General features: G+C 61.8%; 1 protein-coding gene across 11 annotated transcripts in view; it reads left to right on the forward strand.

Moving 5' to 3' along the window:
- The first annotated feature begins 3,722 nt into the window (after positions 1 to 3,722).
- Positions 3,723 to 26,828, forward strand: part of MYRF (myelin regulatory factor) — a 30,979-nt gene continuing 7,873 nt past the window's right edge. For 4 of the 11 annotated variants that reach the window (XM_082477871.1, XM_082477874.1, XM_082477875.1 and 1 more), the window contains exons 1-13: positions 3,723 to 3,886; positions 16,049 to 16,136; positions 16,314 to 16,577; positions 19,015 to 19,076; positions 19,990 to 20,239; positions 21,294 to 21,544; positions 21,634 to 21,757; positions 23,483 to 23,678; positions 25,041 to 25,117; positions 25,301 to 25,411; positions 25,803 to 25,893; positions 26,249 to 26,449; positions 26,715 to 26,826. In XM_082477871.1, the coding sequence (XP_082333997.1) occupies positions 3,841 to 3,886; positions 16,049 to 16,136; positions 16,314 to 16,577; positions 19,015 to 19,076; positions 19,990 to 20,239; positions 21,294 to 21,544; positions 21,634 to 21,757; positions 23,483 to 23,678; positions 25,041 to 25,117; positions 25,301 to 25,411; positions 25,803 to 25,893; positions 26,249 to 26,449; positions 26,715 to 26,826 (1,873 nt within the window). In that variant the 5' untranslated portion in view covers positions 3,723 to 3,840. Of the gene's footprint in view, positions 3,887 to 16,048; positions 16,137 to 16,313; positions 16,578 to 17,967; positions 18,764 to 19,014; positions 19,077 to 19,157; positions 19,343 to 19,645; positions 19,670 to 19,989; positions 20,240 to 21,293; positions 21,545 to 21,633; positions 21,758 to 23,482; positions 23,679 to 25,040; positions 25,118 to 25,300; positions 25,412 to 25,802; positions 25,894 to 26,248; positions 26,450 to 26,714; positions 26,827 to 26,828 lie in introns of those variants that run through there. The other 7 variants (XM_082477877.1, XM_082477878.1, XM_082477879.1 and 4 more) reach the window with 7 other exon arrangements.

Consider the following 26,828-nt stretch of genomic DNA (forward strand, 5'->3'; position numbering starts at 1 on the left):
GTCTCCGCTGGGAGAGAGGTGGGAGAGAGGTTACCCTGCAGGGTCCCCAGCCTCACTGACTCCCTGGGTTCACACCCACCACCCTTTGGGCCCTCCTCTCTTCCTCTGCAAAATGGGCAGATGCCAGGGCTGCGTGGGCCCACGGGAAGCCTGGAGTCCTGCGGTAGGGAGGGTTCTGTCCACAGAACCCCACCCTCTCCTGGGCTGGCTTCCAGCCCGTTACTCATTAACTCTCAAGTCCCTGCCCCCCTTTCCCCAGGGCTGCCTGATGAGCTGCCGGCTCCTCCTGGCCCTACTGGCACTCAAAGGCCAGCACTGGGCACCGTCAACTGACCTGGAATCAGAGAAAACACCATTTATCAATCACTTCCCTGGTGCTTTACCTACACCGTGAGGTGGGAATAATGGGCTGATTTAGAGATGAGGCCTCCAAGGACCAGAGGACAGGGTTTGGAGAGCGGCGGAGCCAGCCCACAGGGACAGCCGTGTCTGCCGGGCCAGGACTGAAATCTCGGTCCCTCACTCATGTGGCTTGGTGGGGAGGGGGTACCAATGGGGACCCCTCTCCATGGATGGGCCCCTCAAGGTCCTGATTGTGCAAGGCTCCCTGGGGCTCCCTTGCCAGTCTCCACCTCCTTCATTATGGATTTGGGGGTGGCAGCCTTGACTCTTCGCTGAGCCCTGGAGTCTGGGACCTTTCAGCCACCCTTCTCCCCCAGCCCAGAGATGAAGATCCCTGGGGACCGTTGCTCCTTTGCTCAGTGGCCCAGTGGAGTCAGGGGAGACGGCAGGGCTAGAACCTCCGAGCAAGGCCAGCTCCCACGGGATTAACAGGAGGCTGCATCCCACCCCGCGCAACTTCAAGGCTGACCCAGAGACATAGTAATGCAGCCTGCGGAGTTGGGTGTTGGGAACAAAATATGCATAGCCCACCCACCCATGGCAAGGGCAACGCATAGCTCATTGGGATGGCCCTCTAATGCTGGACTTTTTGGTACCCTGTAGGATGTGGCAGAAAGACCTGCTGGTGGGGGAGGCTTATAAAGAAGCCGGTTTTCCAGCCAGTAACTGCTAAAATAAATTCATTTTTTTATGAATTTAACTGGGCAACTGCTAAAATAAATTCATTTTTAAATATCACACGGCGTAGGCAGTGTCTACTGTGTCCACAGGCAGGCCTGACCCGGGTGTGGGAGGGGGCAGAGCAGAGAATAACAATTGTCTTAAGGGAGGCTGCAGAGGGAGAAAAACCTCTGGGGTGTATCAGCTGGAAAAGAATAGGCGTCTCAGTGTGGCCCTCTCCCCCCGCTCGGCCCGGCCCCTGCGGGGGGAGAACTGGTCAGCACACACAGCTGGGGCCTCCAGCAAAATCCCATTCTATATATCTAAGAGCAACAGCTCGGAGAGCGGCCCCTGGGGGACAAAACCTCATTGTGAGGCGCCCGCCGGCCTGGGTGCCCCCTCCCCCAGCCCCAGAACTGTCGTGGCATTGACCCTCCTCGGCGGGCCACCGCAGGCCTGCTGACTGGGCCACATCTGGGGCTCAGGCCCTGGCTGTCCCTCCCCCGTGGCTGGCCGCTGGGGAGGGGGAGGGTGGCCTGGGAGGAAGCCGCTTTGTAGGCTCTCACCCCCACCCCTACCAGGCAGCCCAACTCGTACCCCACTCTCCTCTGGGGGGCCGCTGGTAGGCAGAGTTGAGAGCTCTGGGCTGGCTAGGCTGGCATCTTGATCTGCCAGTGAGTCCTCCCACCCCCCCAAGGGCCTCAGTTTCAGTTTTGTCTTCTGTCAAACAGTTCTGAGGTGGGATGGGTTTTTCCAGCTCTAACCTGCTGTGTCTGAGGACCCAGGGAGGCTGTGAGCTGAGCCACTCTGGAGTGAGATGATTTGCTGGGTCCGGGATTCCATAATTCTCTGCTTCCAAGGTTTCAGAGGTCTAGGATTCTGCAGTGTGAAGCTGCCACCATCCATTCATTCATCACATATTTATTGAGCACCTACTGTGTGCCAGGTAGTGTTCTTGGTGCTGAAGCTAGAGCAATCACCAAGCCAGAAAAATCCCTTACCCTCATAGAGCTTCCATTCTTGAGCGAGGAGAAGGATAATAACAAAGAGTAGATACAACTCTTTTATGTGGGGAGAAAGAAAGGCCTAGGTAGGGGGAATTCCTTTCAATAGGATGGTCAGTGAGGTGATGAGTGAACTGAGACCTGACTACTACAAAGGAACCAGGCCTGTGGGATCAACATTGCAGATAGATGGAACAGCATGTTCCAAGGCCCTGCGGCAGGGAAGTCCCTGGTGGTCCAGTGATTAGGACTGTGTGCTTCCACTGTAGGGGGCACGGGTTCAATCCCTGGTCAGGGAAATAAGATGCTGCATGCTGTGTGGCCAAAAAAAAAAAAAAAAATCAAGGCCCCGCGGCAGGTGTGGGTCTGGCATATGTGAGTGATGGCAAGGAGGCCTTTTGGTGGCTGTGACTTAGTGAGCAATGGAGAGAAAAATATAGGAGCTGAGGTCAGTGGTACAGGCAGGGGCGGGTCATACAAGGCCTTGGAAACCAGGGCGGGAGTTTAGATATTGTTTTTTAAATGTTTATTGAAGTATAGTTGGTTTACAATGTTGTGTTAGTTTCTGCTGTACAGCAAAGTGAATCAGTTATACATATATAATGCCATTTGCAGCAACATGGATGGACCTAGATATTGTTTTGAGTGCAAAGGGAAACCACAGGTTTTAGCAAAGAAGTGAAATGATCTGATTTACATTTTAAAAAGAGTAATTTGGGAGGATGGTAGAGGAGATTGGGTGGGGAGAGAGGATGTGCAGTTGGGCAGAAAAGAGATGAGGGGGCGCTCACAGGGGTGGAGGCAGAGGGACAAGGCTGGTGGATTCACTCAGGACCCTCCTGGATGATTGAGGGGGAAGTTTCCCAGGTCAGCCAGGATCTGGCACTGATGCTGCCTTTGATGCTAATTACTTGGAAACCCTTCGACCTGCACTGTTCAATACCGCAGCCACACATAGCTATTTAAATTTGATCTAATTAAAATTAACTAAAATTGGGAAGTCAGTTTCTCAGTCTCAACAGCCACATTTCAAGTACTCAGTAGCCACATGTGGCCGGCGGCCGGCGTTGACCATGCTGGACAACGCAGAGAGCATTTCCATCGTCACAGAAGGTTACACAGGACAGACTTCCTCAGACGGTACTGAACTTCACTGAGCCTCAGTTTCCTCATCTGTAAAATGCGCATAATAGTTTCTCCTTTGTAGGGTACCTGAGAGGACAACGTGAGATAACCCCTGTAGAGCGCTCACTGTGGGCCTGGCACATAACAAATATTCGAGAAATGCAGGTTATTATTATTATTGCTGAGAGGGGTGTGGATAAAGGAGAGGAAACCGGGGATGTCTCTGAGGTTTGGTTCTGAAAATCTAAGATTCAGAAGCCAGCTATCTTCCCCTGCCCAAGAGGCGGCCGAGGACTGCGGGGGCCCTGCCCTCTCGGCATAGAGGCTGGGCCGCCCCTCGACCCCCAAGCTGGTTAGGACCCCGCGCCGAGCGCCCCCTGGAGGAGCCCCACGCGTCCTGCCCGCCGCGGGGCTGCGGCGCGGGGATGGGGCGGGCCGGCAGGGGGCGCTGCGCGCGGCGGGCGGGCGGGGCGCGTGGGGCGGGCAGGGGCCGGGCCAGTGCCGCGCGGGGGGCGAGCGCGGCGGCGGGCCGGGCGGGACCGCAGCCGGAGCCTAGCCGGGACTGTCGCGCGGGCCGCGCCGGCGATGCCGCGCCCCCGGGCCGGGCTGTAGCGGGGCCGGGGTGGAGTGTACGCGGGGCAGGCCGGACATGGAGGTGGTGGACGAGACGGAGGCGCTGCAGCGCTTCTTCGAAGGTGAGGGACCGCGGGCCGGCGGGGGCGGCGACCCTCTCGCGCTGGGAACCCGCAGCCGATCTCCCCGGGGACTGGGACCCCCGACTGTGCTTTCATCAAGCTGGGACCCCCAACCCCCGCCCAGAACGCCTCCTCTGGGCTGGGGCCCTCCTCTGTCTCCTGGAGGTTACTACCCACCTCCGCTGAAGTTGGGCTCCCCACTCCCCGTACCCCAACACACAACTTCCTTGGAGCTGTATCCCCTTCTCTGCTCGGTCCTCCTTCATGCCTTCCAGGACCTGCAGTCCCCCCTAAATTCTGACACCTCCCACCCCCAGCGCACTTCCCGACGCCGGGACCCTCTACTGTGCTTCCCTGGGACCCCATCCAGGCTGGGGCCCCCAGCATGCCTTCTAGGATCTTCCATGCCTCATAGGCTGGCCCCCCAGCATGCCTCCCAGAGACTGGGACCCCCGCCTAGAGACCCAGGCACCTTGTGTGCCTTTCAGGTTGGCACCCTACCCCCAGCCTGACTCCTACCCCCAGCGCCTCCCCACCAGTGCTTCCCTGAGACAGGGACCCCCTTCAAGACTGTCACCCACCTTCCACAAGGCTGCTCCCTCCCCCACGGCTGAACTTCCCCTTGAAGCAGCTATCTCTCCCCTACTTAGGGCTGGGAACCCCTCCCCAGCATTCCTCTGTGGGCTGGATTTCCCCACCTCCCACCCTGGAATACTCTCCTTGGTTCTGGAACCTTCTTGAAGTTGGCATCCCCCCGTTAGCCACCTCCGCACTCCGAGACCCTCCCAAAGCTGGGAACTGCATCCTGCCAGCTCTGTGTGGCTCCTCGGGGCTGTTTCGCTCACACCTGTCCCTGGAGCTATGCCTCCTCTGGCTGTGCCCCCATCCCAGGAGTGACCTCATCCCCTCACCTTGACCCTGATAGGACCCTCCCCAGGGCTGGGATCTACACACACCCTACAATATTTTCTTCTACCCTCTCCCTGCTCCTGGCCAGTGGTTTTGGGGGTCTGCTCCTACATCTCACCCACTCCCCTTTCCTGAGTAGTCTCTGCCCCTTGAGGCTGTCCCCCTCTTAGGTTCTGGGTTCAGGAGGGGTGAGACAGAGTGTGGGAGGGGGGTGCAGAGGTGCAGGCTGACATCTCCCAGCTTCTCAGACCCTCACTGGAACATCTAGCCAGACCCTCTGGGTGCTTTTGCGTTTCTCTCCGCCAACCTCGATAGCCCAGCCTCTGCCCCCACCCTCCCCCTAGTCCCTAAGTCCATATCCTGCACCTCAGTGCCTTCAGAACCCAAAACTCAATGATCCAGAACCTTCCATCAGTGTGAACCTGCCCGTGGCGAGGCACGGGTGGCCCACGGGGCACACCGTGCTGCAGCTGTTGGGCCACAGGGCAGGGAATTAGGGTCCAAGTTTCAAGCCCAGCGCCCAGAGCCCTTTGGAGTCCCATGAGGGAGCAGGGAAGGCCTTTCTTTGACTTAGTTTCTCCCTGTCTGTGACTGCCGGGGGGGTGGGAGCCTTTGTCCACTCTGCTTGCTGAACAGTCCAGGTAAGGGCATCCCCAAGCCTCAGGCCTCCCCACTCCAGGATTCTGGACACCCCCAGAATCCAAGAAATCAGGTTTGGACTAGATGAAGTGGTTGATCCTCAGGTAGTTGGGCCATTTGAGGTTCCTAGGCATTTCCCCGTCAGTCCCAGGGGCTCTTGTTCTCCCCAGATCCTGTTCATCCTTTAAGAGCCTTGAAGGGCCTTATGGGGGCTGGGGGCTCTGGGGAGGTAGGAAGGGGACACTAGTCCTTGCTTGGGGGCCACTATTTTGGGGGTGCCCGGAGCCCGCCAGACATCCCAGATGACTCACGGGCCAGGCCCCCTTGCTTCCTGCAGAAATCCCTGTGCCTCCTCCCCCAGGACCCTGGGCCTGGGCAGAGGGGTGGACCTGGCTGGCCCAGGCTCCCTGTCTCCTGAGCCAAACTTTCCCTCCTGGCCGTGGGCGGGGGGTGGGGGTGGGGCCTGACGCCACAGCTCAGCCATGCGGCCGGCCTGGCTGGCCTGGCGGGGAGGCTGCTGTGCTCCCTCCAGAGAGATAAGAGCAGACTCAAGAATGTCTGTGGAGGGAGCCAGGGGCTGGAGAAGTGCTCCCAGAGCCTGAGATGGGGGGAAGGTGGGGCGGGCGCGGAGGGCTGGGGTCTCCGGGGCCACCTGGGGGGGAAGGCCTGGCCAGGAATCCGGTGGGCAGCAGCATGTGGGGGACGCAGTGGGGGTGTTAGGGCGCCCCTGGGAGGGGGCGCTGCTGAGTGTGCTCACGAGTGGAAGTGTGGAAGTGCAGCGGTGCTTTTGCGCACGTGGATGTATTTCCCAGGAGGAGGGAGGGGAAGCAATGCCTGCGTCGCACTTGGGGCTGGGGACACCTGAGCGCTCATCCTGGGTCCCGCTTGGCCTTGGTCACTCCCCAGGACAGTGGGTACGGCGGGCAGGGTCTGTGCTTTCAGCTCTGGACTTGGAGGTGGGAAAGGGCTTGGCTGAAGGGGGCAGCGTGTGCCCAGGCCCCTCGTGTGACATGGCCCACTCTCCAGGCACACCAAGCATATGCCCTGGGTCCTGCCTGGTCCTGTGCGGTGGGCCTGGCTGTACCCTGCCTCAGGGTGGTGGGCTGGAGGCTAAGGCGCTTTGGGCCTCAGGTGGGAGGCTGGGACAGGGCGGCCCCCTCGAGGCTGGTACAGCCGGGCCCCCGTGACTGCCCTGCTAATCCCCTAGAGGGAGGCTACGGCCGCCCAGATCGGCGGGCACAGGGCCTGCAGAGAGGGGACCCTCCGGGCAGGATGCACTGGCTCCCAGCAGGTAACCGGGGCACAGTGGCAGGTGTTCTCCTCATCACCTTGACCGGCTGGGGCCCTGAACTCCCAGAGCTCGTCAGGGACAGGGCAAGGCAGCATCAGAGGATCCCCATAGGACTTTAGAGGTTCTGGTGCAGGCTCGGCCACTGAGAGCTGCGTGACCTTGTGCAGAGCTCTCTCCCTCGCTGGGCCCCTTTTCCTCACCTGCAAGACAGGAGTGGGTGGCAGAGCAGGTCTTGATGATGCCCTCGGCTGAGCCTCGTCCTCCAGCCCTGGGGAAGAGGGACGTTTTAGAAGGGGGAGGGTGCTGGCCCCTGGCTCCGGGGGCACACGGGGCATAAGTGAGCAGCGATCAGTGCTCAGGAAGCCGGTGGATGTGGAGGAAGCGACTGAGGGGAGCTGGGCTGGAAGGGCCACCGAGAGGTTGGGGGACCTCCCTTGGCCTCTAGAGCCCCACCAGGGCTGGAGCTGGGAGCCGGGTTTTCACTCCTTCCATACCTGATGGGTGCCTTGGCCTGGTGACTTTATTTCTCTGGCCTCATGTCCCCTCCTGGGGTAGGCAGGTGGGCTGGACCAGAGCAGGGACTTCCAATGTGATTCTTTTTAGCCGCCAAGCAAAGACAAACTCCTGGCCTCCGAATAGGACATATACACTGGACACAGGGCGGATGGGCTCCTCACAGACCCCAGACGCCAGATCCTGGTTTGAAAGCCACCCTTCCCCAGCTCTGGGATGTGGGAGGGGAGGGGTGGCATTGGCCCCCTTTCCCAGGGCCCAAGACTGGGGCTCTGAGAGAAGGGAGTTAGCCAGCATGAGCCAGGGCTGACACCCAGGCCTCAGCACACCCCTCTGCCACCAGGGCCTTGGGGGAGGGAGGGTGGCCTTCCTATGGGGACCAGCATCTCTGCCTCCAGAGGGCAGGAGGAGGCCCCAGGAGGAGACCACCTGCCCACCTGTGGGAGAGGACACCCACGCTGGGCAGGAATCTGGGGCTGAGGCGCAGTGTGTGATGGGGTGGCACTGTGCCTTGTGTCCGCCTGTCTGTCTGCCATGCGACCAGGGAGTAGGTGGATGGGGGAGACCGCCGGACCCCTGACTCTCAAGGAGATGAGATGGGGTGCCTCTCAGGTCCACCCAGAGCCCCCCCGGAGGACTCCTGTCCCAGCCCCACCTCCCAGGGTCCTGACTCCAGCTGGAGGAGAAGTGGTAGCCAGGGGTTTGACTCATCGCCCTGTCCCCAACACGCAGCACAGGGCCACACGGGGTGGGAGGGGGGCAGGAAATGTTCCCAAGGAATGGAAGCAACAATGACTGTGTGAACAGAGGCGGGGTGGAGGGCGCACCCCAGGAAGCTGACTCTCTGTGAGGGCCTGGCTCGGTGCAGGGGAGCGGAGCCGGCTGCTTCCAACCTGCTGGCCTCAGGGCCTCTCCTGAGTCTGGGGGCCTGGGCAGAGTACCCCTGGGGGTCTTAGGCAAAGCCAAGCAGGGTGTCTGGGGGAAAAACAGGCATCTCTGGGCAGAACGGCCTCCTCCTGGGGGCCTGGCCCCCACTCCCTGACTCCCAAGGGCCTACAGGACTGGGGGGCCCTGGCAGCAGAGGCCGCTGGGTAACAGCCTGGCAGGGCTGCTGATTGGCTGCTGCCCTTGGACTTTGCCCACTCGATAAGGACGGGGAGAAGAAATCATTAACTGAATTATTAACCAGGGATGGCCCCGCCCCACCCAGGCTGCCTGCCCTTTTTTCCCACCTTCTTTCTCCTCACGGCCCCCTCCTCTGGGCCTCAGTTTTCCTCACAGCCTGGGTGTGTGTATGGGGGGGCCTCCCCTCTCACCTCCATCTCCAGCCCCTGCTGCCACCGTGTTGGGCAGCCCCTTGGGTCTGTGTTGGTCATGTGCACTCCCTGGGGTGGGCTGAAGGTCTGTCCCTAGCTCTGCCGCTTACCCACGGTCCTTCTCCTGGGCCTATCACTGCACCTCTTTGTGCCTCCATTTTCCCATCTGTAGAATGGGAGTACAGTTGCAGTAGGAGTACCTGCCTCTCAGGGTTTCCGTGGGGGTTAGGTAAAAGGGGCTTGCACAGGGCCTTGTGCAGTGCCTGGCACTGTTCCACTCTATGAATGTCAGCCTGGATTGTGATTATTCTCCCCTGGGAGGCTTACAACAGGTATTATCCTCCCCACTTGGAGGATTTATTGGTCCATGGGTAGGTCGGTGCCCCCAAGCTTGGGCTGGGGCCTGCGGCTGGCGCTGTGTGCATTGGGAAAGCCCCTCACCCTCTCTGGGCTACTTATCCCAGGGATAAGCACACTCTATACTCAGGAGCTCTGCTCCATGACAGGTCTGGCCCTGCCTGGTCCTGATGCCTGCTCCAGCTGGGCCTGCCCCACCCTCTACCCCAGAGATGCGGAACTTGGGCCTTGGGCAGGTGGCAGAGTGGGGGTGGGGGGAAGGGGCTTGACTGTCCTTTGTCTTTGCCTGCCACACCCAGGCCGGAGGTTTTCGCATGTGGTGTCTCCCGGGGGTCCTGGGCCTCCGTGGAAGTGCGGGTGTCCCCTCACTTCCGAGAGGGGGCTGCTGAGGCAGGAGGGGAAGGCAATGGGTCAGGCTCACTCAGGGCGGCCACGGCAGAGCTGGGCTGGGATGCCGGGTCTCCCGACCCGTCACAGTTGGGTGCTAGCTTGGAGTGGGGCGGGAGGGAGCCTCTCCTCCTTGCGTGCTGAGGGTCCTCACCCACCACTGATGGGTGCGCTGGGTGACTGCCGTCCAGCCCCTTGACCTCTCTGGGCCTCAGAGCCCTCACTCAGATGATCTAGGTTGAGTGACATAAGCAGTGAGACCCCAAGAGTGCCAAGGCCTGGAGTGGGAGGGAAGGACGTTGGGTCCTGAGCCCCCACTGGCCTGGACTATGCACGGGGGGCTTCAGGGCTTCCTGGCCTCCCCCTGTCTCCAGGCTGCATCAGTGCGAAAGTTTTCCCTCCATCTGACCTAGATCCCTCCAGCCCCACCAGTGCACAACCGCAGCCTCTGTCTCTGTGAGGAGCTTGGGGATCCTCCCTCACTCCCCTCTTCATCATCTCAGTCCCCTGTGTTCTCTTCTCCCCCCATGGTTCTCCCTCCTAGGGTCTGTGGCCTTGGCGGGGGCAGGGGGGTGGGGGGGAGTCCCCATCCCCTGCTTTGCTAACCTGGAGGGGGCTGCCTTTGGTGGTGGAGTTTGGGGTCTGTGACACCGAGTTCGCTCAGCTGGACTGGCTCCACCTAGAGCTGATGGGGAGGTGTGTTGGCCTGGGCCTGCCATTGGGTCAGCGAGCATTGGTAGGCACAAGTGTAGAAGTCTGTGAGGTGTGCTGAGATGTGAACATGCCTCAGGGCCTTTGCAGTGACTCCCCACTGCCTGGAATGCGCTTCCCAGATGTCCATGTGGCTCACCTCCTTCGTATCTTTGCTCAGTAAAGCCCTCCCTGCTACCCTGTTTAGAATTGCAACTCTTCCCCACCCTCCTAGCACCCCAACCCATCTCCCTGCTTTATTGTCTCTGTAGCATTTGTCACCTTCTAAAATGCTGTGGATTTTACCCATCTAGCTTGTCATCTGACTCTGCATCCAGAATGTCAGCTCCATGTAGGCAGTAGGTTTTGTCTGTTTACTGCTTTATCTCCAGAGCCTAGAATTGTGCCTGATACATAGTAGATGCTCAGTAAATAATTGTGTGAATGAATGAATGAGCACACTTGGAGCATGCTGGTATGTGCACGTGTGTGTCAGTGTGCAGGGGGTGTGCCTCTGTATATGTGTATGTTCGGATGTACACGATCATGTGCGTGCCAGTGGATACATGCCTGGGAGTGTGCCCTTGTGTATACACATGCCTGTGGGGCATGCTGGTGTATGAACACAGGTGGGCATGGGTAACCCTGGTAGAGACCTGCTCCCACCCCAAGCTGCAGGGTCTCTACTCTGCCTCTGTGGGGAGGGGCCTTCCCCAGCCTGCCTGGCCTGGTCCCTGTGGGAGAGGGCTGGGGCCCCCCAGAGCAAAGTGGAGATCCCTAGGGACCAATGTGGGTTCCCTAAGAAGAGGCCACAACTGCTGGGCCCGGCTCTGTTGGACCTGGCTTGGGAGCATCTTCAGGCTGTGAGTTCAGCCTTGTGTGGACCTGAGGACAGGGTGGCAGCTGTGTGGGAACTAGGGGAGGACATAGGTATAGCCCAGGGGTGGCTAAAGATTTCAGGTCCCCTGGAGGATCTGGGTCTCTGCAGACAGGAGGCAGAGCTCTACCGCATTTTTGGCAAGAAGTTGAGAGGGAACAAAGACAACCGTGGATCAGATTTAAGGACCTGATGGCAATGACTCCAGAGCTACATCCTTGTCATTCAGCCCCAAGCTAATTGGGGATTTGATGCAGAGATGCAAAGCGTAGCTTGCAGAATCAAGCATTTGGCCTGAAGGCATTTTGAGTGAGAAGGCTCTGGTCACAATTTGAAGCCTGAAGTAGTTGTCATGTTAATCATAGATCATATTAATAAAGATAGAAAGTCCAAACCAAGGGAGGTGAGAGCCCTCTGTGCCCTGTCCCAGTGTGAACTAGTTTGGTGCATGTTGATCAGCTCAGTCAATATTGGGAAATGAGCCACAGCACTGGGGGCCCTCTGTGACTGGGGTGATTGAGGAGGGACTGCCAGGGTAGGCAGGCAGTCACAGAAGGCTTACCCACTGGAGAGGGGATGGCTAGAGCCAAATCCGGGAGGCTGGACTGTGCCATGCATGTGCCAGAATAACATCATGGCACAGGTTGTGCCTGGGCAGGAAAGGAGATGGGAGTCCCAAGAGAGATGGCAACAGAGCAATTTGAGGAATGGCCTTCTAGGAGCGAGGAGCTTTCCCACCATCTCACTGAAGACTCACGACCACCCCATGATGCAGGGATCTCCTTCACTTGAGAGAGAAGGGAACTGAGGCACAGGGAGGCCAGGTCACTTGCCAAGGGTCACGCAGCAATGAAGGGGGACTCGCGTTAGCAACCAGGCCTCTGACCCCAGGGGTCCGTTAGGGCATTATGGGGATGCCAAGGTGGGCAGTCCCCTGACCACTGCTACCCTGGCCCAGCCATTGCCTGGAGGCAGGATGCCCCTCAGATTCAGATGCCTGGAGTGGACACTCAACAGCAGGGGGACAGACCTGTGTCCTGTTAACCCCAGGTTCAGATCAGCTAGGCCTGACGGGCATCCTTAGGCCATGGCCTGCCCTGCCCACGGCCACGTGGCCGACGGGATTTCCGCCATGTTTGGGGCATGAATTGACAAGTGCCCCATTGACGGTTGAGGGGGAGGGTGTGGGCAGGGCACAAGCCTCCCACTGTGCCGGGTCCCCACCCTCCCCCGTTCCCCGGGACAATGGCCGAGACTCAGCCAGTGGCCACAGCTGGTGGCGGGGGGGCATGAGCACGAGGGGGCAGGAAGGGAAGGGTCCAGGGTGGAGGACCACCTGGGCCCCCATCCGCCCTCATCCCGCACCTGGCTTGTGTCCCCTCGGTTCCTCTTCTGCCTAGCTGGGTGGCCCTAAAGGGAGGAGGAGAGAGGAGGGGAGGGGCTTCCTTCCCACAGCCCCGATTCCCGCCTGCCTGGGAAGGAGCAGTGTCTGGCTCCTGTTAAAAGCAGGTAATAAAGGGCCTAATTAATGAGGAGCAGCTGGGGTGCATAGCTCAGCAGGGCAGGGGCGGTGCCTGGAGGGGCCCTGTCTAGCCCTGGACCCTGACCACGGCATGGCCTGGCGGAGGTGCCCAGACTCAGGCAGGCCTGGTCCCAGTGCCCCGCTTGCCACTTTGCTCATTCATCCCATGAACATTTATCGTGTGCCTGCGGCATGCTTAGATGCTTACACCGCTGAGAGACAAAACGGGGCAGGACTCACAGCCCCGCTGCCACACCTCTAAGCTATGGGAAAGGCGTTTATCCTTTCTGAGCCGCAGTTTCCTCATCTGTGAAACAGGGAACAAGAAAACCACCCACCCCGTAGGGTTGTTATGGGAATTAAATATGAGCCATATAACGTGTGTGGCATGGGGCTGGGCAGAGTGACCGCTCGGTGAGTGTGTGCTATGGGCAGTGGGTGGGCAGAGGACTGATTCTTCCCCCGAGGTGTGTGCTGGGCAGGAGAGCAAAGAGCCTGATGAGAAAGTAGAAAGGAGGCCGCTCAGGAGAATGGGAGAGTCAGACATGGTCTCTCGGAGAAACTTACATTTAAGCCAAAACCTAAAGGGTCACGAGGAATGGGAACAGCATGTGCAAAGGCCCTGATGTGCAAGGGGGTGTTTGTCCCAGGATGGAATGAGGTGGGGGCTGGACTGTGGAGAGTTGCAGGGAGGGGCACTGGGGCAGGAGCGGCCATGGGGGCAGGCAGGGGGTCGACCATGACAGGCCTTGGACAGACGAGGGTTCTGGTTATCCCGAGCAATGGGAAGTTGAAGGGTCTGGGGAGAGGGAGGGCAGGGATGCTGGTTTGTGACCTGGTGGTGCCACCTTCAGGCTGTGGGACCTTGGGCAGCCTCCCCACCTCGCAAGGAGGTCTTGAGGATCAACATGAGACACTCTTAGCTTCCTGCCTGACGGGTATCTGCTGCTGCTCAACGGTGTTCCAGGATGTTCCGGGGTTCTTTGGGGAGCAGTGGGGGAGGGGGCCCTGCCTTTCTCCTGGGTTCCTGGGGGCTCTGCCCCAGCCTCAGGAGTCCCTGGGCTCCTGCAAGTCCCCACTCCCCCCTGTCCTGCTGGAACGTTGGGTTAGAGATCTCCAGTGTGGTTCATGGGATAGGCGGGGGGCATCTCCTGGGTGGCTGGACCCTTTGGGACAGGCGGTGAGGACTCCCCAGGAAAGAGGAGGTGTGGGGTCAGTGTTCCTCAGGAGGCCCACCAACCCCCCAAACCTCATACTTCTCTCCCACCCATTGGCCCACCCTCACCCTGCCCCAGTGGCTCCCCCCTCCCTCCTCCATCCTCCCGTCCGCCCGGCCCCTGGCACCGAGGGTCTCTCCTCCCCCCAACCACATCTGGTTCTCGTTAGGGTCTCCCAAGATGCCTCTGTCTGAGGCACCCCCCATCCCGGGGGAGGTGGGCAGGAGGATTAGGGGTGATTAGGAGTGCTCCTGGCCAGGGGAGGAGGAGGAGGGGAGGAGGAGGCCTGGCCTGTTATAAATAGCAGCACCATGACTCTATCACCCCATCATTCACTGTGGATTCCAAGTTCAGTCTCAAAAACCTGCAGCTTCAGCAGCCAAGGTGGGAGTGACGCTCCAGTACCCCCTCCCTCCCCATCTCCTGTGCCTGATCCTCCCTCGGGACCACCCCCTACCCCTCATCCAGTGGGGCAGCCCAGGATGGCTGGGAAGCCTCAGCGACCACCAACTACACTTTCCCTCTTGGAGTCAGGCCCCTGCACTTGAGTTTGGCTTCTCCTTGCTGTGTTGCCTTGGGAAAGAGACTTGACTTCTCTGAACAAAGGGGATGATGCTAATAACAAACACCAAGTCTGCAGGGGCGACTGGGAGGTAAACCTGTAAAGCACTTCGGATAGCGCTGGGGCCCGGCACGCACTCAGTCAGTGTGAGCCACTGTCATCGTCACCATTATAGGTTGGGAGAATTATGTCACAGGAAGAGCCTGCAGGATGCCTTACATATAATAAACTCCTATGATTATTAATGTACTTGGCTCTGAAAGTGCCTGGCACACAGCAGGCGCTCAATAAATGGGACCTTCGGTTAACAGGGAAGGACGGGGTGGGGGTCCTAGAACCTCGGCATGCAGCCTGGTCATTCCCAGCTTGAGAAGCTCCCCTTGCCCTGGGCGGCCATTGGCGGTGCTTGGTGGGTGTCCCTTGTTCCTGGCTGGGTGAGTCTGGTGTGGGGGCCAGCAGGAGGGCCTGTCCCAGGCAGCGCGTGACTCCTAGGAGGGCTTAGCCACTCATTAATCACCTAAGCGGGGCTCAGCATTCTTGAAATGCCGGCCAGGGCCAGGGAGGGGCCTGGGCTGGGGGTTCCTGGGGACCCCAGGGCTCTGGGGAGTGGGGACAGCCACTCTGTTTGCTGAGCACCCACTGTGTTCCGGGCACTTTATATACCTTAACTTGTTTCATCCTCAGAACAACCCTGTAAAGTGTTAGCCGTTCATGTCCCCATTTTACTGAGGCGACTGAGGCTCAGAGAGGGTATGTGACCTGCCCAAGGTCACACAGCAGGGAGTAGGTGAGCTAGGATTTATTACTGGACCTGAGCTCTGTTCCCAGGGTTCACCAGGGGAGGGGGCATGAGGCGCAGACCCCAGACTCAAGGCCTAGGGGCCTGTGGGAGGGGCGCCTCCTGCCTCAGTGGGGCCGGCCAGCCCAGGTCAGCAGTGTGGGTGGGGCCGTCCTCCATTATCGGAGTTGACGCATCTCCCACGTCAGCCCCCTTATCACCCAGCACTCCAGCTCCCCCTGCAAGGTGACCCCGGGAGGGGAAAGGCCAGCGCCTCCCCCTCTCCTTCGCTGCTGATGCCCAAGAGAACTTGGCTGCCTTTTCTGTGAGTCCGTCCCGTTGGTGGGGCTGGGGCTAGCGGGGAGGGCCCAGGAGAGGTCAGGCAGAGGAGCAGCGCTCAGGCCACCATCGTTCCCCGCCGAACCTCTCCGGGGCTGTTTCCTCCTCTGGGCTCAGCCCTCGATACGGGGGTGATGGGCATACGCAGTGACGGTGGGCTGGGCACTCCTGACTCCGACCCCTGCTCCCTCTCCACCTGCAGCTGGGGCCCGGGGTTCAGGAGTCTCCCCCAGCCCCATGGGCCCCCCAGGATGTGTGGTCCAGCCCGGCCAGGCCTCCTGCTCCCGGCTGCCCGCAGCTGGGCCATCTGGAACCGCCTCCTGGAGGACAGGGCAGGACAGAGTCAGTGAGTCTGGGTCTGAGTCAGTGAGCGGGGTGGTATCCGCTGGGCACCCAGCTAAATAAAGCGCCTCGTTTGCTCCTCACAGCACCCCGTAAGACGGGGACACGGTTACCCCATTTTATAGACAAGACGAAGGGACTTGCTCATGTCACGAAGCTGGAAAGGAGAATGGAGGGGCAGGAAGCGGCCGGTCTGTCCAGACCTGCACTCTGGGCCCCGCCCCTCCCTGCAGAGCCCAGGTGGCCTTATGGACTGAGGGCAGCAGCACCAATACCTCCTGGAGGGGTGTCAGGTGGGGGACGATGAGGGATACACAGATGGGGAGGGCCCAGCCTGGGGAGAGTTGGCGGGCTGGGCCCAGAGGCCTAGGAGTCTCGGGGAGCCGATCTCTCCCCTCTCTCACGTCCACCCCTCCCCGACAGGCCACGACATCAACGGCGCCCTGGAGCCCTCCAACATAGACACCAGCATCCTGGAGGAGTACATCAGCAAGGAGGACGCCTCTGACCTGTGAGTGGCCCCCGCGGCACCCCAGCCCCTTTGGCCTCCACCTGGGAGGGGTGACGTGGCCCCGCCTCTGAAAGCTGCTCCTTTCCCAACCACTGAGCAGCCCTGCGGGTGGGAGCCCCGGGAGTGGGGGGGGGGGTGGGGCCCGGCTGGCGCTGAGCTTCCGCCCTTCTCCCGCAGCTGCTTCCCTGACATCTCTGCTCCAGCCAGTGTGGCCTCCTACCCCCATGGGCAGCCAGCGATCCCCGGCTCCAGCGGGGTCCACCACCTGAGCCCCCCTGGGGGCGGACCCTCCCCGGGTCGCCATGGCGCCCTCCCACCCCCGAACTACAGCGCCCCGCTCAACTGCAACAACAACAACGGCATGGGCGCTGCTCCCAAGCCCTTCCTGGGGGGCTCTGGGCCCCCCATCAAGGCAGAGCCCAAGGCTCCCTATGCCCCCGGGTGAGTGAGGGCAGTGGGCTGGGGTAAGATGCAGAGGCCCAGGCGCAGGCGGCCTGTGGGACCAGTGACTGGGGGCCTGGGAGGTGCCGGCCAAGGCTGGGCGGTGGGGATCGGGCTGCCCTGTGGGTAGGTAAGGTGGCTGGGGGACCAGTGCCAGGCTGAGGAGGCGCTCACGGCTTTGTGCTGAGGCAGTGGACAGCCACGGAGGGTTCTGAGCAGGGGAGTGATGAGGGCTGACCTAAGTGCTAGAAAAATCTCCATCCCCGAGAGCTGTGTGGAGAGTGGCGGGGAGGGAGGGAGACTGGAGGCAGAACTGTTTACGCTCAGGGGAGCACCTCTGCACGCCTGCAGGCACCCGGGGCACCCAAACCCCTCCCTGCACCAGGCCCACCCAGTCACTCGTGCATTTATAGCTGCCGTTTCCCGCGGCCTCAGGGAGTTGGCCGATGGCACAGGTGCGGGACCTGAAGTTGGTGCAGATGTGGGGACCCTACCCAAACCGGCCCCCCAGGTCCTCCCCAGCTCCTCTCCAAGGAGCCCACGTCAGCTCCTGACCCAAGGGCTCAGCCTGGGCCCGGCTGTGACCCAGGGTTCCAGGTGGCCACCAGCCCAGCCAGACCGCAGGGCAGTCCACAGGCACATGCTCGCGGGGAGAGGCAGGGAGCGTGGGTCTGCTCGGCTCTGCAGAGGGGCTCGGAGAAAGTTCTGGGCTCCCCAGGCTCGGGCAGGGGGCAGGCGACCCTATCTCTGGGTGGAAGGATGACAGGGTGCTGGGAGCACAGCGCCGGCCAGGCAGCCTGCCTCCGTCGCCAGCTCCACCATTTCCGGCCTTCTGGGTGCTAACCCGTAACCTCGGCACCCCGGCTGTGAACGGAGCCCCGAATGCTTCTGCCCCCGCGTGACTGGGGAAGTCAGGGGAGGAAACCCAGAGGAAGTACTGGGGGGACAGTGGCTGTGTCTTGACTTACAGGGGGAGGGCCGTGGAGGGGAGCTGGGGTGCCAGGCAGGGGTGAGCCATTGCTGCAGGGCAGCTGGCTGCTTGAGCCGCAGAGGCTGTCCCTAAGCCACAGGCCCCGAAGGGCAGGGAGGGAAGGGGACTGACACATAATAAGCCCCTGCTGGGCGCCCGCTGCTGTTCTCCATGCCTCTTCGAGAGCTCATCGACCGTCCCCAGTACCCAGCTCCTGGGGGACCCCAAAACCAGCCAGCCTGTGAGTAAAGCCCCACCTCCCTCACAGCAGGATTCGGCGGCACACTGGGGCCATTTCCTAGAGAGAGAGAGCGCTTGTCCAGAACCACTCAGACACGCTGTGGCCCCCGGGCCGCTCCAGGGCCACTGCCCCCACCCATGCCAGGCCCTGTTCTAGGTGGTAAACAAGGCAGGCACATCCCTCCTGTAGTGGCTGCTGCGGTCTAGTGGGGGAGGGAGTGACTAATCAATAAATCAGCAAATCGAGGACTCGTGAGCTCAGTGAGGAGTTATGAGGAAGAACACAAGGTCCTATGGATTCGGCACATTTGATAGGGGCCAGAGGGTGAGAAAGACCTTTACACAAGGCCGCTGCCAGGGCAGCGCAGGGAGTGGGGGGAGATGATGGACCCGGAGCTGGAGAGGCCCCGGTCAGCACGCTGGGCGCAGCAAGGACCGAATCCCCATCACTTTTTTCTGTCATCTTCACACGGCCTGCAGGGTTTGGGTGAGGGGTGGCTTGTCCAGGGGAGCTGGGGGACCCTGCAAGCAGGCCAGGGCTGTGTCCACAACAGCTGGGCCGCCTCAGAAGCTGCCTGGGCATGACGGTGGGCAGCCTTTCCAGATGTGGGGACCAGGATGGCCAAAGAGTCAGATCCCTCAGAGAGTGACCGCAGCCGCCCCCTCTGGGCGGACTCAGCGTTCACGCAGGACGTGTTGACCTCTCAGAGCTGAGTTTGTTCTTTTGCCCGAACCACTGATAAAACAAAACCTGCAAGAAAAAAATAAGTGCAGGCCTGGCGAGCTGGCTCCCTGCCCAGCCTACACCTGCCTGTGGCAGGGCAGCCCCCCTGGTGACCCACCGAAGTTTCCCAGGCCCGGCCCCTAGAGTTTCCAGGAAGTGGGACTTCAGTGGGTGCAGGAAGGAAAGAGCTGGCCTGGCCCTTCCGTCTGCAGAGGGAGTCCTTGAATCCCTATGCCATCATCAGGGACACAGGTGACAGGCTCCCAAGTGCCCTGTAGGTCTGAGGGGATGCTGGGCCAGAGCCCAAGGCCTGCACCCACAACTGGGCCCTGCCAGGCACCCCAAGGTAGCTGGTACAGAGAAATGCCCATTACGGGGGCTGTGAAGAAACCTCGAAGACTCCAGCCCCTGGGTCTCCGGGACCCTGCCCCGCAGAAGAGCTGCCCGGCTGGAAGGCAGGGGCTCGGCTGCCCACCCAACCACCCTTTCCTCTTGCTCCACAGCACGCTGCCAGACTCCCCCCCAGACTCTGGCTCCGAGGCCTACTCCCCCCAGCAGGTGAATGGTGAGTCCAGCGGGCACCGCCCTCCCCCTCTGGGGTTTGGGCAAGTGGCTGGGGCGGCCTTATCGGGAGGGAGGGAGCAAGCAAGGGAGGGAGGGGGCCAGCGGCCGCCCAACAGGCCCAGATTATCGCTGGTCAAATACTCCCCGGCGCTGGCTATTGTTTCCCCATGGGCGGGTGGGGAGCCTGGCCCTGCCTCTGAGCAAGTGTCCCTGCCGGTGATGCCACCCGCCTGCCCGCCTGCGCCATCATGGACGCGCCCTTCGGCGGTAAGTGGACGGCTGGGGGAGGCTGGGTGCAGCCTGGACACAGGCCTGGCTGCCGCCGGGCCCACCTCACCTTGGGAGGTGCTCAGGGGTGCAGTGGCCCCCAGGTGGCCAAGAGCAGAGGGCTCACGGGCAGCCGTCTCCCCACAGCCCAGAGAGGGGTCAAGAGTTCTGTTTATCTTACCAAAAACATCTCTGGAATGCCTCCTGGGGAACAAAGGGAGCTGGGGCCTCCCCCCTCAGGCTGGGGGGCTGGCCCCTGGGGCCAGCCGGAAGGAGGAGGGCCCCCCGCAGGACAGCGCTGGGGGTCCCCGGAGACTCCTTCCTGAGGTTCAGAGGAGGAGCAGGCCTGAGAGGGGCTGGGGGAGAACCTTGGGATGCGGGACCTCCCCAGGGAGCCGGGCCTGGCCCGGCCCGGGGGAAGGAGCTGGCTCGGATGGGGTGAAAGGCTGCCCACCCCCTGGGCAGGGTCTGGCCTCCCCACCTGGGCCTGTAGTGGCCAGCCTCTGGGCTGCCCAGCCTCCTCCCACGTGGGATCGGCGGGAGGGCAGCCCCCAGGCTGGGCTCAGGAGGGGGCGGGTATCAGGAGACCCTGCCCGGGGAGAGCTGGTGCCGGGAAACCTAATGGCCACCCCGCATCTCTCCCACAGACCCCCATCTCCTGCGCACCCTAACCCCTGAGAGCCTTTGCCACGTGGGGGTGCCCTCCCGCCCGGAGCATCCCCCCCCGCCGCCCCCGCCTCACTACCCCGTCCTGCAGCGGGATCTGTACATGAAGGCTGAGCCTCCGATGCCCCCCTATGCTGCCATGGGGCAGGGACTGGTGCCCACCGATCTCCACCATACCCAGCAGTCCCAGATGCTGCACCAGCTGCTGCAGCAACACGGAGCCGGAGCCGAGTAAGAGTTGGGCAGCCTCCCCCAGGGTGGGGGGCGGGGAGATGGGCTGGTGGGGGCGGGGTGGGGGATACTCAGGGCAGCAGCAGGTAGGATAGAGATGGAGGTAGGGGCGGGGATGAACCCAGGAAGGATCGAAGGCTCTGACCCCAGAGATGGGGGTCAGTGTTATGTATACGTATGTGCGAGCAATGCATCGGGCACTTACAGCCAAGGCCAAGTGCTCACAAGTACCTTATTTGACGGGCATGGCCACCCCCATTGCCCAGATAGGTAAACTGAGGCTTGGGGGGTGGGATGCTTGCCCTACGGAGGTAGGAGGGAGCTGAGCCAGGACTTGAACCTGGGACTGTGCTCTTACCCAGACACCAGCGACTTTCCAGTCACCATGGAGTCCTCGGGTTTCTGAGGAGGTTCTAGGCATAGACCCAAGCTTCCTGCTCTGACTCCAACACGTAGAATTGTCTTTTTATCTGTTTTGCACATTGAGATGTTGTGAAAGATTTCATTCAAGGAAAGATTCCACTGGCAAAGCTTTTTGTAAACCAGAAGGGGAAGGGGTGCTGTGTAGCCCCCAAATCGTCAGCCCCCTTCCCAGGAAACTCTGTTTCCCAGCCTTCGTGGCCCAGGCCCTCTGTGGCTTGTTTCTAACCATGGAGGCTGCTCTCCAAAGAGCCGTCTCTATAAAGAGTGACACTGAGAATGACACCACAGGGAAGGGACAGACTCACTCGTTCATTCCACGAATGATTCTGAGCACTTTGTGTGCCAGGCCAGTTGCTGGGCGTGATGGGGACGTACAGACAAGTCAGGTGTGGGTCCTGCCCTCCTGGATTCCACAGTCTGGGGGGTAGGGAGGAGGGACAGAAACAGAATGATAACACAGAGTAATGGGGGAGCACTTAGGAGGTAAAGGCACGGGCTTCGTGCAGGAGGTATCCCCTGGGCTGGGCGTGTCCTGCTGAGACAGGGTGAAGAGGGGAGCGGGGGTACTGCCCAGTGGGAGGGGACTCGGGGAGGGCCAGCCCCCCATGGTGCACACCTGTGTCCCCCCCAGGCTCCCCACACACCCCTCCAAGAAGAGGAAGCACTCCGAATCACCCCCCAACACCCTCAATGCCCAGATGCTGAATGGAATGATCAAACAGGAGCCCGGGACCGTGACATCCCTGCCACCGCACCCAGCTCGAGCCCCATCCCCACCCTGGCCTCCCCAGGGCCCGCTCTCACCCGGCCCTGGCTCCTTGCCCCTCAGCATCGCCCGGGTCCAGACGCCGCCTTGGCACCCACCAGGTGCACCCTCACCAGGTACATGGCTGGCCTGCTCAAGCTTTCAAGTTGGGGGTGTGGGGCCCGGGGCCCAGAGCCCGTGGCCCATGGCCGTTCTCTCTCTCCAGGTCTCCTTCAGGACAATGATAGCCTCAGTGGCTCCTACCTGGACCCCAATTACCAGTCCATCAAGTGGCAACCACATCAGCAGAACAAGTGGGCGACACTGTACGATGCAAACTACAAGGAGCTGTGAGTGACCTATGCTCCTCCTCACCCCTCCTGGTCACGCCGTCCGGAGACCCCCAGCCCTGGCATCACAATCCTAGAGCAGGGCTGGGGAGCACACCGGGTACGAGATGGTCCCGTTTCACAGAAGAGCAGACAGGCTCAGGGAAGAGGTAGGACTGGCACTCAGGGTTCCTGACTCCTGAGCCAGCCCGAGGCCTCCTGAAGAAGGTGGTGTCCGCCAGGGAGGGGCCAGTGGGGCCAAGTCAGGGAGCAGTGGGTGGAGGGGTGTTCGCTGGCTCCCCCTCCCCCTCCCCCTCCCCCACTCCTCCTTCTGCATTCCAGGAAGGTAGCCGGAAGTGGAGTGTCAGCAAGGCCCTTCCAGCAGCCCCCTCCCTGGCGGGGAGGGATGAGTGGGTGGGGGAGGACTGGGTCAGAGGCTGGCCGGGCACTCCTCGCTCTCCTTCAGCACCCACCCATGTGGATTCGCTTCCTGGGACCTGGCCAGGAGCACTCCGGGACCGCTCCCCTCACTCCCACGGAAGGCCATGGCTCACCGGCAGCTCATTTGGACATTGCCAGGCCTGGGCAGGGTGTCTGGGACTTGGCCCTCTCGCAGCTAGACCAGCCTCCTGGAGTTGGGTGTCCCAGGCTATGTCGGGTTGTTAGGCACAAGCCCTCAGGGCTGGGGCAGGGGGTGTCCAGCTGGTGTAGTGGTGAAAGGGTCCTTTGAGGCCCTGTCCGGGTGGCAGGGGAGGGAGGTCTTTGGCTGTCCGGCCCTATGGCCTGGTGAGGAGCCCCCATTCCTACTACTGTACTTCTTGGGCCAGCCCTGCCACCCCAGGTCCCAGGGCCAGGACGTTGGCAGCTGAGGCCCCCAGGGTGGCCCAGGCACTTCCTGGGTGTTCCCCTGGGTCAGGTAGGTGGGTGGAGCCCAGGGAGGGAGAAGTAGTGAGCTCTGGGCCTTCCCGTGGATGTTAGCCAGGCCCAAAGGCCTCTCCCCACAAGTTTGGAAACATTGTCCCTGCCCAGCTTCCTCCAGGCGGACCCTGGGCATCCGGGGCACTGCTTTTGCCTGGGGACCTGGGTGAGGGCGGGCCAACAATCACCCCCTTTCAGGCCACCTGGAGGTCCCCCAAACGGTCCAGACTTGGAACACCTGGCCAGCAACAGATGCGTAAACTGAGACTGAGGCCAGGCTGCCCAGAGTGCCCCCTCCCCAACCGGGCAGACGGAGGAGTCAGAATGAGGACGTTTGGGGGCTTGAGCAAGCTGGTGGGCAGGGGCTGGGCCAGCGCAGAGCCGGCGCCTGGTTCCACCGTTTCCATGGCAACCAGCTGTCAGGCGCAGTGAGGCTCCACAGACGCATCCCCTCTCACTCCGTCTCCCGTGAGGGAGGGGGCTTTGGGCAGCGTTCTGGGAAGAAGCCAAGCGTGGTGAGGGGCCGTGAGGCCCCCTCCTCAGGAGTTCCCTCCCGTCCAAGTGTCTTGCCCAGCCTCCCCCCATCACCAGGGTGGGGTGGTCCCAGGCACGTAGTGGGAAGAATATTGGCTGAGGCATTGGCAGACCTGAGCTCAAATCCTCCTGGGGACTCAGTTTCCATTTCTGAGAAATGGGGGCAGCCCCGAGAGTGCTTTGAGGATGGGGGCACCAGATGGGAAGTTGCGTTGGAACGCAGGCATGTGGGTGGGACAGGCAAGGCAAGCCCGGTGTGCGGGGCCTCGGGTGAGTGCCCCCACCTGCCCCCAGGCCCATGCTCACCTACCGAGTGGACGCCGACAAGGGTTTCAACTTTTCGGTGGGCGACGACGCCTTCGTGTGCCAGAAGAAGAACCACTTCCAGGTGACGGTGTACATCGGCATGCTGGGCGAGCCCAAGTATGTCAAGACGCCCGAAGGCCTCAAGCCCCTTGACTGCTTCTACCTGAAGCTGCACGGAGTGAAGGCAGGTCTGGGGCTCGGCAAGGAGGGCAGGGCAGGAGGGCAGGAAGGCTGTGGGGAGTCGAAAGAGCCCAAGGCCAGGTGAGTGTGTCCTGAGGAAACCCCTCGTGGCTAAGTCCAGTCCCCCCTTTCCGCCTGTCCTCCTGTGCCTGCCCCTTAAGCGTCAGGCCCCTCAGCCCTCTTCTCAGGTACGCTTCCCGTTTCCTTCTCTACCCCGTGATCCCAAGTCTGCGCCCCCCAGCCAAGACCCCTCTTCTGACCCAGCTGTCAGCGGCCTCAGTGCCACACCCCCAAATGAACTCCCTGGGAACTTGCCCCTCTCCCGGGCCCCCTCTCTGGGAACGGGGCTCCAGGGCCCTGGTTACCTGAGCCATGAATCTGGGGCCCACTTGCCCACCCCTCACCATGCACCAGGCCCTGCTGTCCCCGAGAACTCCCCTTCATCTGGTCCCCTCCCCCTCCCCCACCTCTGCCGGGACCAGGCCACCTGCCTCCTTGTCTGACCGTCCTCGGCAGCTTCCGCTGTGGCTCCCGACTCGTGCTCTGCCTGAGACCTTTCCCATTCTTCCTTCCAAGGCCTCCAGGACCCCATCTCCCTCACCCCAGCAAAGCCCTGACTGCTAGGCTGGGCCTGCAGAGGCCCTCGGGAACCCAGCCTCACCTGGGTCCTGCCATTCGCTGTGCCCAGTCGCAGCCCCGCCTCCCCCAGGTGGCTCCCTTTCTCTGGGATGCCCACTGAACACCACTCCATCCCTCCTCTCCCAGCTCCACGTTTCTTGACCTTCACCATTCACTCTGCTGCATCCTCGGGGACACCTGCCCTGAGGCCCATCTTGACTTGAGGTCCCTCCCCTTCGATCCCCCGGCACCGCCACAGTGGTGGTTGATCTTGAGCCCATGAGCTCCCCGGGGGGTCGGCCGGGTGTGTCTCCATCAGTGTCGCGAGCGGGGTCTGGCGTTGGCGTGGCACAGCCAGTGCTCGTGGAGGGGTTGAGGGGAAGTGGGTGTGGGATGGGGTCTGGGGAATGTGGGGTGGGGAGTGAGCGGGTGACTGTGGAGGCCAGTTTGGGGTGTGTGCTCAGAGCTGGGAGGGGTGTGCGGGCGTGGATTGGGGGCCAGTGAGGGTGAGTGTGTGTGTGCGCGCTCATGCGTGTGCACATAGGTGGGGGAGTGGTGTGGGCGTGGGGCTGTGGGATGTGTGGCGTGTAGGAGAAGGCACCAGCATTTGTGGGCTGAGGGGAGGGCAGGGCCTCGGTTTCCTCACAAGCCCCAGCTGGGCCAGGCCTGGGCCAAGAGGCCGAAGGAGGGCGGGACCAGGGGGGGAACCTGGGCCCTGAGGTGCCTTTGGCCTCTGCTCCTCCCCCAGCTGGAGGCCCTCAACCAGTCCATCAACATCGAGCAGTCGCAGTCAGACCGAAGCAAGCGGCCCTTCAACCCTGTCACGTGAGTGTCTGGCCCGTGGCGGGTGGTCCCCAGGAGGGCTCACCCTGGCAGGAGCCGAGGGGAGCGCGGGAAGGCACCCACAATGTGCACCTCCTACACACTCCTGACCCCAGTGCCCCACTGTGGCCTGGCTCTCCGCAGCCCCCTTCCCTGCGCCCTGAGTACCCTGCCCCTCCTCTGCAGGGTCAGCCTGCCCCCCGAGCAGGTCACGAAGGTGACTGTGGGGAGGTTGCACTTCAGCGAGACCACCGCCAACAACATGCGCAAGAAGGGCAAGCCCAACCCTGACCAGAGGTGAGCAGGCTGGGCCCCTGCCCTGGAGCCGCTCCGTTTCTGAGGACGAGGGGCGGGAGGGTGCCACCCCACATAGCACGCCAGGCACGGGGTCCCACAGACTCACCCATTTCACAAAAAAGGGACCTGGGATTCAGAGCCCTTAATGACTTACAGATGGGAGAGCAGAAGCCTGGTTCCTAGCTGGTGGGCCCTGGGGAATTTCCGCCCCCTAGTGGAGACTCAGGTTCCTGCTCTGTAAGACGGGGTGTTCATTCCCTCTTCCTGGCTGGTGGGAGCCTGGGCGAGATGACCGAGTGGGCACTGTACATCTGACCCAGGAAGGCTGGCGGGGGGTGGGGAGGCAGTGGGGCAGAACCCTGGGTGCCTCTAAGACCCCTGTGTGCCCCAGGTACTTCATGCTGGTGGTGGCCCTCCAGGCCCACGCACAGAACCAGAACTACACGTTGGCCGCCCAGATCTCAGAACGCATCATCGTGCGGGTGAGGGCCACCTCCGCCCAGAGGGCTGGGAGTCCTCCCCAGACCTGGGAGAAACAGCACTCAGGAGAGATACAGGGGTCCTCAGGAGTCAGGATCCGGAATGCTGATCCTGCTGGGCACTCGCTGTGTGGCCTTGGGCAAGGCTCCCACCCTGTCTGGGTCACAGCATCTCCTTCACAATAAAGTGTGGAGGTGGCCAGGACCTGGTTGCCACAATGGGAGGGACAGTTTAAGCTGGGCATGGTGGAGTGAGGAGGTCTGGCTGGAGCTGGAGAGGTGGCTGCGGGGTTTCCCCCTTTCCCAGGGCGCTCCAGGTCCCCCATCCCCCAGCTGATCCAACCCCACCTCCTGCTAGGCCTCCAATCCGGGCCAGTTTGAGAGTGACAGCGACGTGCTGTGGCAGCGGGCGCAGGTGCCCGACACCGTCTTCCACCATGGCCGTGTGGGCATCAACACAGACCGGCCCGATGAGGCGCTGGTGGTGCACGGCAACGTCAAGGTCATGGGCTCGCTCATGCACCCCTCGGATCTGCGGGCCAAGGAGCACTTGCAGGAGGTGGGGGCGGGGCTGTGGGCGGAGACAACTGAGCGGGTGGAGCTGGTGCCCGGGGTTGCCCGCGGGGGGGGGGGGGTGCTTTGTGGGCGGGGCTCTGTAGGGGCGGGGCCCTGTAGGGGGCGGGGCTTCAGGGGAAGGAGTTGGGGGAGGCTGGCCCTGGATCTCTGGATCCCGCGACCCTAGTAGCAGGGTCTCCCCTCCACACTGCTGCCTCCGGACGGGCCCAGGACGGGAGGCTTTCAGTTTGGCCCTGGCTCCCGCGCAGGTGGACACCACCGAGCAGCTGAAGAGGATTTCGCGCATGCGGCTGGTCCACTACAGATACAAGCCAGAGTTTGCCGCCACTGCTGGCATCGAGGCCGCGGCGCCAGAAACGGGT

Source organism: Balaenoptera physalus (assembly GCF_965194825.1).
Source record: "Balaenoptera physalus genome assembly, chromosome: 10".
Classification (NCBI taxonomy): domain Eukaryota; kingdom Metazoa; phylum Chordata; class Mammalia; order Artiodactyla; family Balaenopteridae; genus Balaenoptera; species Balaenoptera physalus.